This window comes from Numenius arquata, chromosome 6 (genome assembly GCF_964106895.1).
Source record: "Numenius arquata chromosome 6, bNumArq3.hap1.1, whole genome shotgun sequence".
NCBI lineage: Eukaryota > Metazoa > Chordata > Aves > Charadriiformes > Scolopacidae > Numenius > Numenius arquata.
This window is the reverse complement of record NC_133581.1, coordinates 63,798,138-63,814,341: the sequence shown is the minus strand read 5'-3', so window position 1 is coordinate 63,814,341 and position 16,204 is coordinate 63,798,138. Positions and strand designations below refer to the sequence as shown.

At 36.9% G+C, this 16,204-nt stretch overlaps 1 protein-coding gene across 5 annotated transcripts in view; it reads right to left on the bottom strand.

Annotated features, from left to right (window-relative positions):
* Nucleotides 1-16,204, bottom strand: part of TTC8 (tetratricopeptide repeat domain 8) — a 42,856-nt gene that overhangs the window by 8,987 nt on the left and 17,665 nt on the right. For all 5 annotated transcript variants that reach the window (XM_074148597.1, XM_074148598.1, XM_074148601.1 and 2 more), the window contains 4 exons: nt 13,297-13,341; nt 6,539-6,624; nt 4,440-4,527; nt 624-734 (listed from right to left, as the gene is read on the bottom strand). In XM_074148597.1, the coding sequence (XP_074004698.1) occupies nt 624-734; nt 4,440-4,527; nt 6,539-6,624; nt 13,297-13,341 (330 nt within the window). The remainder of the gene's footprint in view (nt 1-623; nt 735-4,439; nt 4,528-6,538; nt 6,625-13,296; nt 13,342-16,204) is intronic.

Below are 16,204 nucleotides of genomic sequence, written 5' to 3'. Positions count from 1 at the left end.
TTAAAACATTTTTTCTGGAATAGCGTCATTACCAGCTTCCAGTGAAAAACAGTATAAGTCCACTGTTTGACATGAAAATACACACTTTCAAAATACAAAATACGTGGTTACCAAGCTAAAGTGAAATTACTTTAAAACTAATCCTACTTAAAATAACATCCACTTCCAAAACTAAGAAACACTCACATTCCACTGTTCTCACTGGCTTAAGAAATGAACAGTAAGACATAGTGGTAATAAGGACAACACTGACCAAGAGACTGTTTTGCTGTTGAATCCCGCTAGCAGGCTGCCAAGGACTCGAGCAGTTTTAGTACGATGGAACATATAAACTAGACTGAGCTACACGGACAGTATCTGGACCACCTGACTTAACGTGGACTTTCTTAAAGGGTCTACAGAATCTTACTCGTACGATTAACCATTTAAACAAATATAGCTGCAAGGCTCCCCTGACATTACTTTTGTATCTTTGTGCAACGTTACCTGTTTTGCCTTAGTGATACTGAAAATCAGCTTAGTTAATTTTTGATGACCCTACAGTTACATTCGACTATTGGCTCTTTTTTCTTGCTCGGGCAGCTAACCTTGGCCACAATAGTAACCGTACAGCGAGTCCATACCTCATAGATTCTGGCAATTCCACAAATAAGAGTCACTTCTCCACGAAATCGATCTAACCCTTGCTTGAAAAGGTTCAAAGCCGTCACAGGCTGATCCAAGCGCAAATACACCTAAGCAAATAAAAAGCATATATAAATGTCAAATGTCTGGCTTTTATACTTGTGCTGCTGCTTAACAAGGGAGATAAATAAAGGGGATGACACCTCACTTTATGCAGTAAACCATAAGGTGATATAGTGAAGAATACTTGGAAAATAATGGAGTGAATACTGAATAAATCTCTGTAATGAAGACAAAATAGACTAATTAAGGTAATTAAATTTGCATGCATATCATCTAGACATTATTAATTCATCTGGACATTACTAATGAACCAAAAAAGTATCTTGTTTTTTATTATCATACCAAAATAATATAATTTGACACTGAGGTGAATGTACCACCTTGAATATTTTCCTGTTTAATATATTTTTAAAAACTTGTGTTTAGGCTTGAAATAATTGGATCTTCAGGTTGATAGTGCTGGAATACCAAAATATTTTACTTAGTCAAGTAAGACTGCACAGAGCAGTGACACTTTCCAATTTCCCTCCTGCTCTGCCAACCTCCCCTGTCACAAACAATAAAAATCCCGTAGCAGAAAGAGGGCAGTTTGGTCCCTGTGATTTTGGCTTCTGTGTTGATTACGACAATGTGTGATGTGGATAACGTGTGAGAATTGGATGGAGGACATCCACGTGTCGATGGAGACCACCTCTGCAGCTGTAAAGCCCTCCTGTTGGGGGGTATGGTAACCACAGCTACAGAAAAGGAAAAAACCCTGCACACCGACTGTGGGAAACTAAACGGCTAGAGTAATTAATCTGTCTCTCACTGAGCAGAAAAAGTGTTTTGAGTGTTCCTGTTGGAGAAATATTACATTAAATGGTGCTAATACTTCATATGACTAAAAAAGGGAAAGAATCTGTGACCGGTATCCTGACAGAAACATTTTGTGATGCTATGTAAGAAAAATACCAACGTTAAGTGAACGCTGGAGAAACCTCTGAACACATTTTTCTGCTTCTGCCCTTGACCTTCGTGGATTTTTAAGAGCCAACAATCAAAATACTAGTTAAAGTCCTAAGTTCTTAATTTGTATTCCTATAGATATATACTGCTGTAGACATCTGCAAAGAATTCTTTCCTATGACAACTCAAGTGACATTCTTAATTGTCAAAGAGCTGTTGACTGTGAGTGCCCTCCTAGTAATGGGACTGTCATTTCAAGTCGATCTCTGGCAAAAAGAAAAAAAAAAAAACCAGGTGATTTTTTCCAGTCATTTTGCTTCCTGTATTAAGCTAGAAAACTAATTCCTTCCTGTGAAAAGCAATAAAAGAGTGAGGGTTTTTGGGGGTGTGGTACTTGGTAGACTAGAACTGCACTAATGATACCTTCAATGAATATGCTTTAAATCAACAGTTTATTCCTAATGAGCTCTATCTGGGCATGTTGCTGTATCTAAAACAGATTTCAAGTAATTTGCTACAGTTTTTCTTTTATAAACCACGTAGTACTTTCTGATTAATTTTATGTCTGCATTAAATTTTTAACTTGAAATAGTTGTCTCCACTGTGACTGTCATGGTCCTTATTTTCTTCTAGCAACAGTTTTCTACAACTAAACTACTCTGTAAAGAGTTTCAGTGGAAAGTACAGAGATGAAGGAGAATACGTGATAGCTGGGTATGACTTCTTAATTAAGAAGAACATTGGCTGGTTGTTTTACTCCTAAGTACCCCCTATGTAAGTGACTTGTACAATTTATCCTAAATATGTGTAGTAAGCCAGTGCACGCTGCCACACCTACAAATAATTTCATATTTTCTTTGTTTCTGAGAGAAGATTTTAATTAGCTGTTGTTTTGTTTGTTTGCTTGCTTTTTGACCTGATCTAGCTATGAAGCACAGCTCTCTTCATATTCTTAGGGCAAAAAATGTGGAAAATGGAAGAGAGGGAGCTCCACTAGAACTGCTCCTTTTTTATCTTTTTATGTTTGTTTACGAAGTATGTTTTCTGAGCATTATTACTCAAGTCTGCTCTGGTGCTTCATTTGGAGGTGCACTCCAAAGATGTGCTCGCTACAGATCCTCTGTGCGAGTATTATGCTAAGGCAGCACAGCCACAGTACCCTACTACATAATTCCCATACCCAGGGGCATATCACACCGTCCAACATCTCTGCAGACTGTAGAGGTGATGTCCAGAAAAGGGGGTGGAACAATTTCCATATACTCACAGCTGCTTTGGGGAGACCTGCTCTTTAAGAGTAAGACAGCTCTAGCCATTAAGTTTTAGATGCTAAATGCAGAATGGCTCCATTTTCTTTTTGGTATCTCTCTTATCTCTGGTAAAAATATCCCATTTCCAGTTTTTCTGGATCATGAAATACTTTGCAAGTTCTCAGCAGCCCCGAGTCCTTTAAAGACTCTTTACTTTTTCACTTTTCTTTTGGTCTTTTATCTTTTCATAAATTACATTTCAAGGAAGAGTTAACTTTAAGGAAAATATTTTTAAAAATGAGATAGCTGTTGTAATAATGAATATAAACAGAAAACTAACTGCTACTGTAGTATTGGTCTGTTTGCACAGAACTCGATGCCATCCTATTTCTCTTTAATGGCTGCTTAACTCAAGTCTTATCTTTTCAGCGCTGTCAAACTGAGCTGTATCTCAGTGCCCTACTCTATTGCCTGTCCACCCACAGTCACTCCCTAATGTTGTGTTGTGCTTTATACTCAACCGAGCTGGTCTACGGAGTGGGAGGTGGAAGTTCAAATGCAACTCCTACTTGAGCTAGTAACGACGGCGGGGGGATGCGTATCTCCCATAACTAATCACTGTTTGTTAATCCAATTACTCTGCCAATTTCATCACTTTGTGTAGCTCACGTGTTTTGCAGAATGACTCCTGGTAGTGACACAAATCCAGAATTACTAAGCTCAGTTGAGTAAACTAACCCCAACTGCTGTATCGCAGACAAGTCTCCAGATGGCAATGATTATCACTTAAATACAAAATGTAATTGCTGAAGAAATGTAAAGGTAAAGCAAGTATCACAATAAGAATATCTGAATTATCCACTAGTAGCGATGACTTTTGGACAGGCCTGCAACAGCTGGCTTAAAGGGAGCTCATAAAGAGCAACTGACTGAATCTCCTTCTAGGACAAGAGGAAGAAAAATGCAGTTTTCGTTTCTCACAGGCCACCTTTTCTTGAATGTCTTGGGAAATGTTTAGAATCTGATGCGTATCCTGGTAAACAAGTCATTCTGTGGCTTAGTTGTGGCACTTGTTCCTTTAAAGCTTTTAATGCCTTTATTTTGACAGAACAGTCTCTGTTTCAAGGTCTCCGATTGCTCCATTAAAGCTCACTTTGTTTTGATTTTCCTTGTGAAACGAGGATTTTGTGCTTCACTCTTCACTTACTGATTTATTGCATTAGTTTCCTAGGAAACCATATGTAGCTACACTGTTCTTCATACTGGAACTCCAGTAACTCTTTAGCTATATAATCCTCATTGCAGTTTAGAGCAAAGAATACAGTAACATAGGAGATTTTTGGTTTACTTTCTGTAAAATCTGGAAGCTCCAAAGTCTTTTTGTAAACTACAGACTTCAATTTCAACTGTTGGTGTGTATTGCCTCAGGTCTGTATGGAGATCACACACTACTAAACTTAATGGTGTATCAAGCTCAATACTCGGCTATTCTGGACTTCTCAGGAATAGTCTGGAATTTCACTTCATTCTTAAGCAAGCAAACCTATGACTTACTTTTGCCAAGTACAAGATTGTATCAACCATGTCCTGTTGCTTGAGAGCTGACTTAAATTGCTTTTCGGCTTCACGATATAATCCTAACCTAAAGAGACAACAGATAGAGAAAGTATTTGTTTGTGGTTTGTTTCTTTTTTTAAAAGCTTATTAAAATAATGAAGCAGTACACGCTAAGCCAAACATGAACTGTCCAAAAGCAGAGTTTAAGGTCATGTAGTTGTGTGCATGTTAACAAAACCCATGCTGTTAAATATATTAAGGTTACAAAGACAACCACTCAAAACTATGAAAAAGGCAAATTCATGAAATTTGGTCCCCTTTTGCAGATGCAGCTTTTTGGTGCTAACTGAATAATGATGTACTTGTATTCACAGGACGCTTCCTGCTCTTCATACATACTGCACAGTTAAAAATGAGCAATTAAAGTCATGCCTCAACCTCTACCCACATGGTTTTGGAGAAGAATTTCCTCACTCATAGAATCATAGAATGGTTAGAGTTGGAAGGGACCTTAAAGATCATCTAGTTCCAACCCTCATGACAAAGATCACGTAGGTACTTTCCACTGTAAAGTTTAGGGAATGCTTAATCATCTATAAAATGTTTTCTCCTAGCCTCGTATGGGAAATGGTGAAACTTCTGTTGCTGATATCAAAAATCTTTAACTGTGTGTTGAAAACATGCTGTACTGTAAACCACAGCTTAAGTCCATCCAAGCAGATCACTTGGGAGGGGGCAGTACACAGCACATGAACTTCACAGAAGTCTGTTTCATCTCAAAAGCATTTGTTTTGCAGTATTACTGTAGAATATTTTGCAGTAATCTATAAATGCTACATAGACTACAAAATTCAGAGGATTGTACCATTTCAGCAACAACAAAAAGGTACACTTTCTTGTATGCAAATTGCCTTTTGTTTTCTTCAGCCAAAGAATACATATACTTTGTGAAGAACCACAAAACGCAGGCAGAACAAGTCAGCCAAAACACAGAAACACAGCCAATGGGGACATAAGATAATTTTGGATCCTGGAGATACATGTGCCGGCTTGGATGCTTTAGTCTCTGTAACACTATTCATAAAAATCCTGAAAGTGATGAATGACTTCTAAGCTCCAAAAAACCCCCCCAAAACAGTCTAATCTTCTAAAGAATGACAAATAAAGGTTAAGGATAGTGAAGAGTTTCATCAGTTTGGGCATCTAAAAAGAAGCAATACTTTCAAGCCAAGATACAACATGGAATTTTAAAGGGCTAAGTGCTTTGTATTATCAGCCCATTCATATAAGAACTGCTTATAGAATTGTAAGGACTGCAGATGCTCCTCCAGTTTTTTAACAACCAATACAATATCCGTATGTTTTACATTCATGGGACAAACACGCTGTAGAGAATGAAAGGGGGAGCTGTCTCAATACTTGTTTGATTTGTGGGAAGCAGGGCTGTACCAGGAGGATTTTTACCCTATTTGGTAGAACTGGCTGTTACAATCATAGCTGGGTCCTCAGCAACCACTTTAAACCGCTTGCAAGCAGCTCTCCTCCCTGCTGCTGCCGCTCTTCCCTCAGGGAGGCACAACGCTGCAGGGTCAGGGTACCCTGAAGTCATTGGTGTCAGATGCTTGGATATGGGGTGACAGCCCTGAGGCCTTGGCATCTTTGGAACTGATTCTTCTGGGGCAATCTCTGGCAGAAAGTGTCTAACATGAATATTTCATTTTTTTATTATTTCATCACTCTGAAGCCCTCATTGACAGTTAATTCCTTAAGCTAATATTGTAATATTCATTTTGTGTTTTCACAACAGTTCTTGGCATTTATTTACAGACTTTTCAAACAATAACTTTGAAACACATCAACAAAGGTGAAGATGCAACCAATTCACTTACCTAAAGGTACTCGATGTCGATGCCTTTACCTCAAGCAGTTGAACATCATCTCTTTGTTTATTAAAAGGGATTTAAGCGTAAGCACAGCTCTCTCCAACTACATACATACCGAACTATTTCTCAGTGTTCAGCATCGCACAATACACCCAGCAGCTCAGGTCCTGCACCCGTACTCACTGATCACACAAGAAACCAACAGCAGCTTACCTATAGTAGCACTTCCCAATCTGGACTTTCCACCACCAGTCCTTGAATTGTGCGTGTTCAGTGGCAAGGGCTGCCAAATCCAGAGCCTTCCAAAACAAACCCATCATCTTAACATTAATACCTTCACCGTTTGTACAGAGGAAAAGAACACGAAGTGAACAACGTAAAGATCTTTGTAAAGAGAAAATTTTGGAACAAAAAGTCCTGGTAAACTTGAGGTGGGGACACTGCTTTATGTTTAACTATTTTTATATCTTAGTGCACTAAGTAGCCGCAAGGATAATTTATCTCTATAAGAACATGCCATCCGAACAGCTTCTAGTAATTCAAGGAGAAAGTATAAAATTAATTTGATGAGACTCCTGAAGTGCTGCTTCAGAACATATAGAGTATTTGTGTAAAATGACATACTTTTTCCAAGCTTCCCATTCTTGTGCAATATAAGCTGTTAAAAACAAGTAAAATAAAGAAATCAGTTCAGACGGTTTGAAATATTGTAGAAATGGTCATCTCATTGCCAGTATCAGGCTGCCTCCACTTCTGGGAACTCTTAAATGTGTACAGTAAGAAATACTTCTTCCTTTAAAAAGTCTGTGAGGTAAATCATTATTTTATGACAGATAGGAAAAATAGATAAATATTCTAAGAAATAGATAGCTATTGAAGAGGGTGAAGGTCTAAAATCTCTTTTATCTGGTATATTGGAAAAGTCGGTATTCTAATCAATGTGCTACCATCAGCCACCACAGACAGAACCAATGGCGTTTCATGTTTTAGCTGTAATTTCAACATTTCTGTTAAAACAAATAGATGTGTGTTCTGTACCAAAACCTACCAAAGAAGCAATTGTTAGCGTTCCTTTTTTTAAAATTCCATTTTGGCCCAGAACCTATCAAAGCCATGCTACGTTTGCCATTCATATTTCAGGGATGTAATCAGAAATAGTCTAAAAAGCTTTGATGCAGTATTTTTATAAGAAATCACAAACTAGGTATCTATTAGGAACAATAAGGAAAAGTTCTATGCACTGGCCACTCGGTAGCAGAGGAACCAATAATTTCCAGGAAAAAATAATCTGGATACTTGAAATACTGGGAAGAGCCTAATTTAGTGCCGTCTACCTCTGGGTTTGATTCCTGTTCTTCCTACTAGCAAAATGAAGCTGCAGGTCATCAGTGGGGTGCAGATTCCACACAGCACAGCAAAGCTGCTTAAAAAAGTTGCTCTCTTTTGGCTCTGTGGGAAAATAATTTGTTTGCTGTAGCAATTCAGGTGAAGGACCTGCACTGACTCAAGAGAAAGAGTTGTCATTCCCTGCCTCTATGACAGGAGAGAGAAAACTGAAGAAAGGTTACAACTCTGAAGACACCACTTCTTCCCGTCAGGCGGAATCCTTGCAGACCTCAGACGGCAGCTCTTATCTTGGTTGCCCTTTGCTTCTTAATGGCTTTGCAAATTGTACAACGGACGCTGCAGCTATAATGGGGAAGAAGCTTGCTTCAAGACAGAAATTATCATTTTCCCTTCCAGACAGATACTTTTTTTCATCTGAAGGTATATAAGAAATTTTGTCCCAGTAGCTGGAAAATTTAGGAAAGTATTTGATGTTAAAACATTGGTTACTTTTGTTGCATTTAAAAATGTATAAAAAATGCACGTTTCTGTCAAATACCATACCTGCTTCCAATGCAGCATGAGCAGCCACTTAAAGTGAGTAAGGTTCATACCGCAAATAACCTGCTTCAAAGAGCTTTCCTTGGAGCGCTCTGATGACAAGTATTCAAGAAGAAGGACTGAATTTCAAGAAACCATCCCTTCTGTAGCTGCACATGCAGCTTTCTTTGCGATACCCTAATTATTTCTGATAACTATTTTATGCAAGGCCAACAATTCTGGCTGCTATTGGAAAGTGAGAACTAAGACTGCTTCAGGCTTAGTAGACACTAACATCAGCAGTTTATCCTTCGGTGCAGATCCTGAACTCTTACTGGGATCTTATTACCAACATCAAGAAACAAAGCACGACTCCATTTTGAAGTTAGTTCCTGAAATTAAGCCATGTGTTTATACTTCCCTATTAAGGAAGTACGAAAAGAATAGGAAAATCCTGTTTCTGACACTTTACAAGTGATCACAAAAAACTTTAATCCAAAAATGCTACAAATGTTACCAACATTTTCTAGAAAGTGTTTGCCTGAAAAGGCTTTGTGCATATCAATGTCAACTTTCTGCTGGTATGACAACCAAATCTTTTGACAATGTGGCCTTTGAAATGTTAGTAAATTCATTAAAGTCAAAGCCTTCACCTTGCCATGTCAATACCAACGGCCGGCATATTTCAATTCCAGTTTGCTGCAGATTTTTTTTTTTTTAATTGCACAGTTTAGGTGCAAATCAATATTCAGTCTGCCCAGCATGTTAATTTAAAACCAACCTATAATTGTAGTAGTAAGTGTTACGTCCTGCACTCCTGTGCATTGCTGAGTGTTGGTACAGTCTATATTAATAACTAGAAGGGAAAACCAGCATGGATTGTGGATTGGCAGATACTGGGATGCCCTTTTAAGGATTTTTGCTTCTAATGTACATATCAGAAAAATAACCCCCACTGATTAAAAGTTTTAATAAACTTTAGGATATAATTCATCATCTGGAAATGCTGGTCAGCTGAAATTGTTACTCCATGGAGCACTTAGCATAGTTACCCACATATGCAGGAGTCCATTTCAATTACAGTATTAGCCCTGGGTAGTCTTTCAGAACAAATTTATTTTACTCTCAGTTCTTATATTTGTGTAAATAAAAAGAATAAAACTCCCTAATACTTACTAGGTTTTCTGTTTAAAAAAAAAAAAAAAAAAAAAAAGTTGCTTGTAAAAAATGCATCAGAGCTGTTTTTAAAAGAAAAAGAATGTAGATTCTTTCATTGTAACTCTATTTAGCATGATTCTGAGATTCATTTTTTACCATTACTTTCCTTAGCTAAACTGTATTATAACTAAGACCTTCAAATTGTCTATCAGCTGTAACTCAGTACAAAACAGCTAGTTAGGTTATGGTAATTTACTATTTTATTGCAAAATTAAACTGGTAAACGTACATTTGTTTGAAATTTAGTAATTTCATACACAGTACTGTATGCACCAAGAAAATACATAGATGGAAACAATAGCAAGTGTCTGCTGCTTCTTTCATGTGCTGTTGAATGGCAGTAATTCTCCCAGCAAAAGTTATTGACTAAAGTCATATTTGTAGCCAAATCAACACAGGATAGTCTATAAGATAGCTAGGTAAATGACATTAGCCATAGTCAATTTAGCACAATTGCTTTTGGTGAGTGCCTTCTGGATTTCTATAGTTTGTAAATCTAACATAATTCCATTATAAATAGATTTCTATCAGAGAGTATAAATGTCAGAGTATTAGAAAGAACTAAGGAAATATCAGAGGTCATAACTTCTGGCCTCAAGTATATACTGCACATTCATTTTTCTTTCTTGGGACAAAGTGTCTTGTCATCATTACCCACCTGTGAATAATGGCAGAATATGAAGTCACGGTCTGTTGCTGAAAAAAACCAGCAAATTAACTCCTTCTTTTACATTTCCCTGCTCTTAGAGCATTTAGCCCATAAAATGGCTTTTAGAAACAGCTCAAGGGGTACCTAAGGTTAGTGATTAAGTATATGTGTTAAAAACGAAAAAGTCAAGAACAATAACGGGTAGGGTAACAGTAATCTCTTCAGAGAAGTGTCTAATTTTTCATTAAATAAGATGAAAGACTTCTGAATACATTTTCAACTGTTGAAAAAGCTCAGGGCTTCTCTCTTTGCATCCCCACGTTTCTGATAATTGATAGATTACAGATGTATTTACTTTTAATTTGAACCAAGTTCCTAGCATTATTTGTCCAGTTGAATGCACGCTGTTTAATGATATTTCTCAACTGAAATTGCTGAGCCTTTTTTTTTTTTCCTTTCTATATACTGGCTGAATACTAAACAGACGATAAATAACAAAACTGCCTTTGCTTCTTAAATAACAATGCAGTTGAGAACAGGACAGAGTGTTCCGGACCAGCACAGCGACAAAGGAAGGACATTGTCACTACTCCTTTGGTGTTTTATTTGCAAAACTGCAGGAACTGGTCTTCCAATTCTACCCATGCACAAAGTCCACAAGAAAGAGGCTTTTCAGTCTATATAGTAACCAACTTCAGCCAATTTCCCAGGCTTCCAAGCTCTTTCATTTCATCTCATGCAGAAAAGTGATTAGTTTTGGGTTGTTTTTTTTTTTAAGAATGTGAACATCACGCAGTAGCAGGTAACACAAAGATGCAAGAGATGTCAGTGAATGTTCTAATGGGTGATCAAGTTTAAACAGTTAACGTATGTGTTGTTTCTCTGCTGAATCCTAAGCAACCTAATTCTTTTCAGGACAAAGCAATTAGTGAAATGCCATTGGTAGGAGAGGTGAATAAACAGTGATGCAGTCAAGTTTAAACAGAAGTTTAAAGTATTTATTTTCTTTTTTGTTTAAGAAAAAATCATGCAGATGAGGTTCAAAAGGAAAGGAGGACAGTTTGGAGAATGGAATTATACTGAAAATGGTGTAGGAAGCGCAGAAGAAAAGAGGAAAGAAAACAAACGAGAGAAAGCAAACAAAGGTCAGAAAAAAAAAAAATCTCTTCAGAGACACACATTACAGTATAAAGTGAAACAATTTTTTTTTTCCTTACAAGACGCCATCTTTAACCAAACATGTTGATCTCCCCCCTCATTACACAATGAACAGTGGTGACTAAGCTGACACTTCTTTGCTTATGGATATTTACTCAAATGGCTAGGGTACATAAAAATCCATAGGCAACACTCTTCCTGCAAGACAGCAATTCAGGATTGTCAGCAAGGATTTCAAAATACATGCAGCACAATTTTTTTCTGGAGTGCTTGGAAAATTCCTTGCATCATATAAAATGATCTGTCTAGCCTACAGATCCTGTATGTCCTTAAAGGGTAGGTCAGGCATGTGTGGCATCTTTTCAAGTTACCCTTTTACTCTTAGTGATCAGAGTTCTCAGTAACAAATAACATAAATTTTAATTATTAGTGGCATAAAACCTAGGCACTTTCTTCACATTCAGTATCAAAATATGCAAATGTTTATTTCTATTTCTCTCTGACATTTCTGACACTTGCATTTACTGTTTCAACCGTATTTTGGATTAATATTGCACTGCAATTCAATCCTCTTAAAAGAATGCTATGCAATAAATTGACAGGGTACAACTATAATCATTTGATACTAGATTAAAAAGCTTCACATAGCAGTACATTTGAAACGGTTCTGATCTATGTCAACAACAACAAAATATTTTTGTTTTTTAACTGGATTGAGTTAATTGATTAACTCAGTTGATTAACTGAGAGTTTAACTTCATATCTAATCACACGCCTGTTACTAGTATTGCAGGAAATTCAGTAACTGTTTAGTCAGCTCTGCATCACGGATACAAATAGTTCTTTCAAGCAAACTTCAAAAAGAAATTTTGATTCCATTTCAACCGGATGCATGCATCTAATATAGTTGTGAAATATTTCAACACTTTATTCATTGAATTAACTAATTATTTCTCTGGGTGAACTGCTGAAAAAGCTCTGCAACCTTTATTATTTCTGAAAGATTAAACAATATGTACCCAAACTTGATCTTACCCATTCAGCGCAGTAACGTATGAAGAACCACAGAAGAAAAAATTTGAATGGGCAAAGGGAAGGGAAACAGCATATTTAGGAAAACTTTTGGAGAATAAATGTAATAGAAAATCATTTATACACAATCATATGGATAATATAATCTTTCTATTGAGGCCACAAACCACCTCAGCACTACGGAATTAAATTTCTAGAAAAAGTGTCCAAAGTCCTACTGATTCTTTTTTTTGCAGTTTCACCAAATACCTTTCCTTCCTATTCATCCAAATGAATAAACAATCCTCTCAGCAGTTAAAAATGTCACAGAATCATAGAATGGTTAGAGTTAGAAGGGATCTTAAAGATCATTGAGTTCCAACCCCCCTGCCATGGGCAGGGACACCTTCCACTAGACCAGGTTGCTCAAAGCCCCATCCAGCCTGGCCTTGAACACCTCCAGGAATGGGGCATCCACAGCTTCTCTGGGCAACCTCTTCCAGTGCTTCACCGCCCTCACAGTAAAGAACTTCTTTCTAGTATCTAATCTAAATCTCCCCTTTCAAACGTCAAATGATGTTCAATTCAATCACTAACTATTTTGGCAGGTATCTTCACCACCTTCTGTCAATGGACAGTCTTCCGTAACTTATTGCTTACACTCAGGCCTCAGGAACTCAGAACTCTCCAGGCAGCTCAACTACCTGACATATAGTTTCAGCTACTGCTCAGGCTCCAGTACATTCTGTTAATGTGAAATCATGACATCCAGGGATCCTACCACGTTGATAGATGAGGGACCTAGTTTTAAGCATTAGAATGTTTTGCTTCTCAAAAAAGAAAGCAATCCCTACCTTGGTATTTGCAAATTATCATCCCTGATTACCACACTTTTAAGAAAGGATTTCTCTCTCTTGAACAACTTCTAGTGCTTCACTTCTGTACTCAGATGTGATGTACTGCCTGGATCCTTAGTTTAGCAGAAATACTGAATGATACTGAGCACTGATACAGAAAGAACTGAATGATGCATAATAAAAACTGAAAATGGAACATTTTAATTACTCACGTTTTTTACGTCATTTTCATGGTGAAAAATATATTCGAACAACGCCTGTCAGAAGAATATTTAAAACATTGTCATATTTGAAGATGAAAATCGATATTATTTTAGAGGAATACAGAATCTTGATTATGTTAGGCAGAAATTAATTCTTTGTGAAAGCAATCACATTCATACATGTCAATTGCTGACATTTACAGTTAATTAAGACTCGAATAGACAAAAACTACAGATGTGCTACATTGTCATTACAGGAAAGCATTTCAATTCTTAATTTGTTGCAAGAGATTAGTGGATTAGTCTCTTATCTTTGATTCTCAAAGTCACTTTAAATAAAAAAAGGCAGCTATAATTTGAAAGTAAATATAGATTTGAAAACCCGATACCATTATCATGACTTTTCAACTGTAAAATCAACAAGTGATATAACAAAGACTTTTTGCAATGTATAGTTAGGTGCTTATGTAGTGCAAAATCTACTTAAATTAAACATAGGTTTATTAAGAATGTAAGCTGAGCAAATTTTGCCTTAGGGAAAAAAAATTCTAAACCCTACAGAATTCTGGGATCTGTACAGGAACAACTTATTTTTTATTTGTAAATGATAAATGCTAACAATATTGTGCTTCTGAAACTCTAATGCACCATCGTAATACCAAAGCTTAAAGAAGTTACATGCATCAGCTCTGCTGCGGGAACTGCTCATAAGCCCACAACTGCACGGCGATATAAATGCATCTTTATTTACTCCTGCATAAAGCTAAGCAAGTCATACTACCTTGTAGCTGTCCTGCACTAGAATATAGAACAGTATATGTAATATGGGGGTGGAATTTTACGAGAATAAAATTATGTTGAAAGATACTAGATAACTAAATGGAGAGTAGAAGCCTCTATTCCCAGAACTGTAGTATGGGTGCTATAACACAAAGTTCAATTATGTTGAACCTTGATCTTTTTCTGCATCCAGATCCCAAGTCTTAATTGCTTAAAAAGAACAGAATGCTTTTTCTAAACTCTTACTATTCATTATAAAAAAATAAAAGAAAATATTGTCCCACGAGGAAAGAAATAAAGAACGAGACAGCAGTCTTCTAAGGGCTTCCATGACTCTTCTGCCAGTTTTTCTTAGACAAAATTCTTAAAAGATTTACCTTAAGGAAACTAGAATTGTCATGTCTGGTGAGAAAAGTAAACCACAACCTACTCTTCTCCTACTTTTGGTCAGAAAAGACTCTGAACACATGATTAAAAGACATTAAAGAATTATAAATAAAACCACATTGATAGGAAGGTTAGAACTGGTGAATGACAAAATAATAGAAAATAAAGTAGTGGAACATTTCCCCCTCTAGTTCAATAATAGGGAAGCATTAAGTAAAAGTGAGTAAATCTAAAGCGATAAAAAAGATGTTTTCTTGCATGGCTGGCATGAGGAATTTCTATAGGCCCTGACCTTCAAAAGGATTTAAATAACTGAACGTTCACTTGGATAAAAACATTTAGAGTTATCTTAATAACTCTATTAAAAATCCAAAAGCTAAAAAAGATAAAACTTCCTGTTTCATGCCCTAAACCAGTTGCTGAGATTCACCAGAGGCTCTCTCTGGCGACAGGTGATACCTCATGTGTCTACTACGCGGTTTCCTGCGATAGCGCGCAATGTGGCTGGTGCTAGTCAGAGAGAAGCCACATTCCTCTACTCTTCAAAACATCGAAAGACCTAGTCATGCCAGGAAAAGAGAGATAATCTAACTTAAAAAAAGATATGATAAGCATACTTCGCAAACACAGAAGGAAGAAGTACGTAGAAGGAGTATATTCCAACACAGGCTAATTAGGTGAATTCAATAGCTGCAAGATTTATCATCTTTTTGCACCTGGGAGCGGTGACAGCTCAAAAGTGTTTTAAAACTTTAATCAATGACTCTTAACAGAGAGTGCAGTCTGCAGTCTCACCTCCTGCTTTGTTTGGCTTTAGCCTTAATGCTGTCTGTTTAAAGAAAAAAGTTATAAATCCACATAGCTCCAAATTTAAACTTAGATCTTACATTCTGTGTGAAATGTTAATGTCATAATGTATTAGCTTCATAATGCTGACAAGTACACTTGCTGCCTATGGATGTTTCTATGACTGTTGCTTTACATTTTCTGGCTTAAGCCGCTTTTCATACAAAACTGAAGGAAGACAGAGCTACCCCACTGTCCCAGAAAACGCCAGTTTAAAAAAAAAAAAAAAAAATTTAAAAAATAGATATGTTTCTCATTCCTGAGAGCTGTTGCTGAAAACAAGTATCTCATCTGAAAGCTAACCAAACACAATTAAAAGCTAGCTGTCTTCAAGGAGAACAATTAAGCCTAGTTACTTACGGATATGTCTTGTGTTTCTTAATCCTTCCCAGGTTTCCTACATTCTCCCTACTTTACAGACTGTGATGGATTTAGGGTAATGTCTGTACTGGCTGAGAGCTGGCAAGGACATAATTGGACGAAAGGCCTGCAGTTTTTCCAAGAACTGACTCGTAACTGCCCTCAGTGATAAGTCTGGAAGTCTTTCGTTATCTCGTCAGATGAATTTACTGTATTTGATACCTGTTCCTCTGCCTTAGTTTGGTTAAGAGGCCAAAGGACAGAGATGTAAGGAGAGGGTGAAGAACACAGTGCAATCACCCAAAATCTATTTCCTTTGAAAACCACATTGAAAAGCAATGCCCTACATCAGTCTAGATCAGGTTTTAAAAAGCAAAGGAATTTGCTAATCATTTAAGAAAAATTATTAACTAAAATTTTGGACTGGAGGAGCCAATTTCCACCAGCAGATCATTAGGTACTGCAATTCTTCTAACAGTGTTCACCACTACATTTCTCAAAATAGACTGAATGTACATGGGTTCTTTCAACTCGAGGTTTCTAG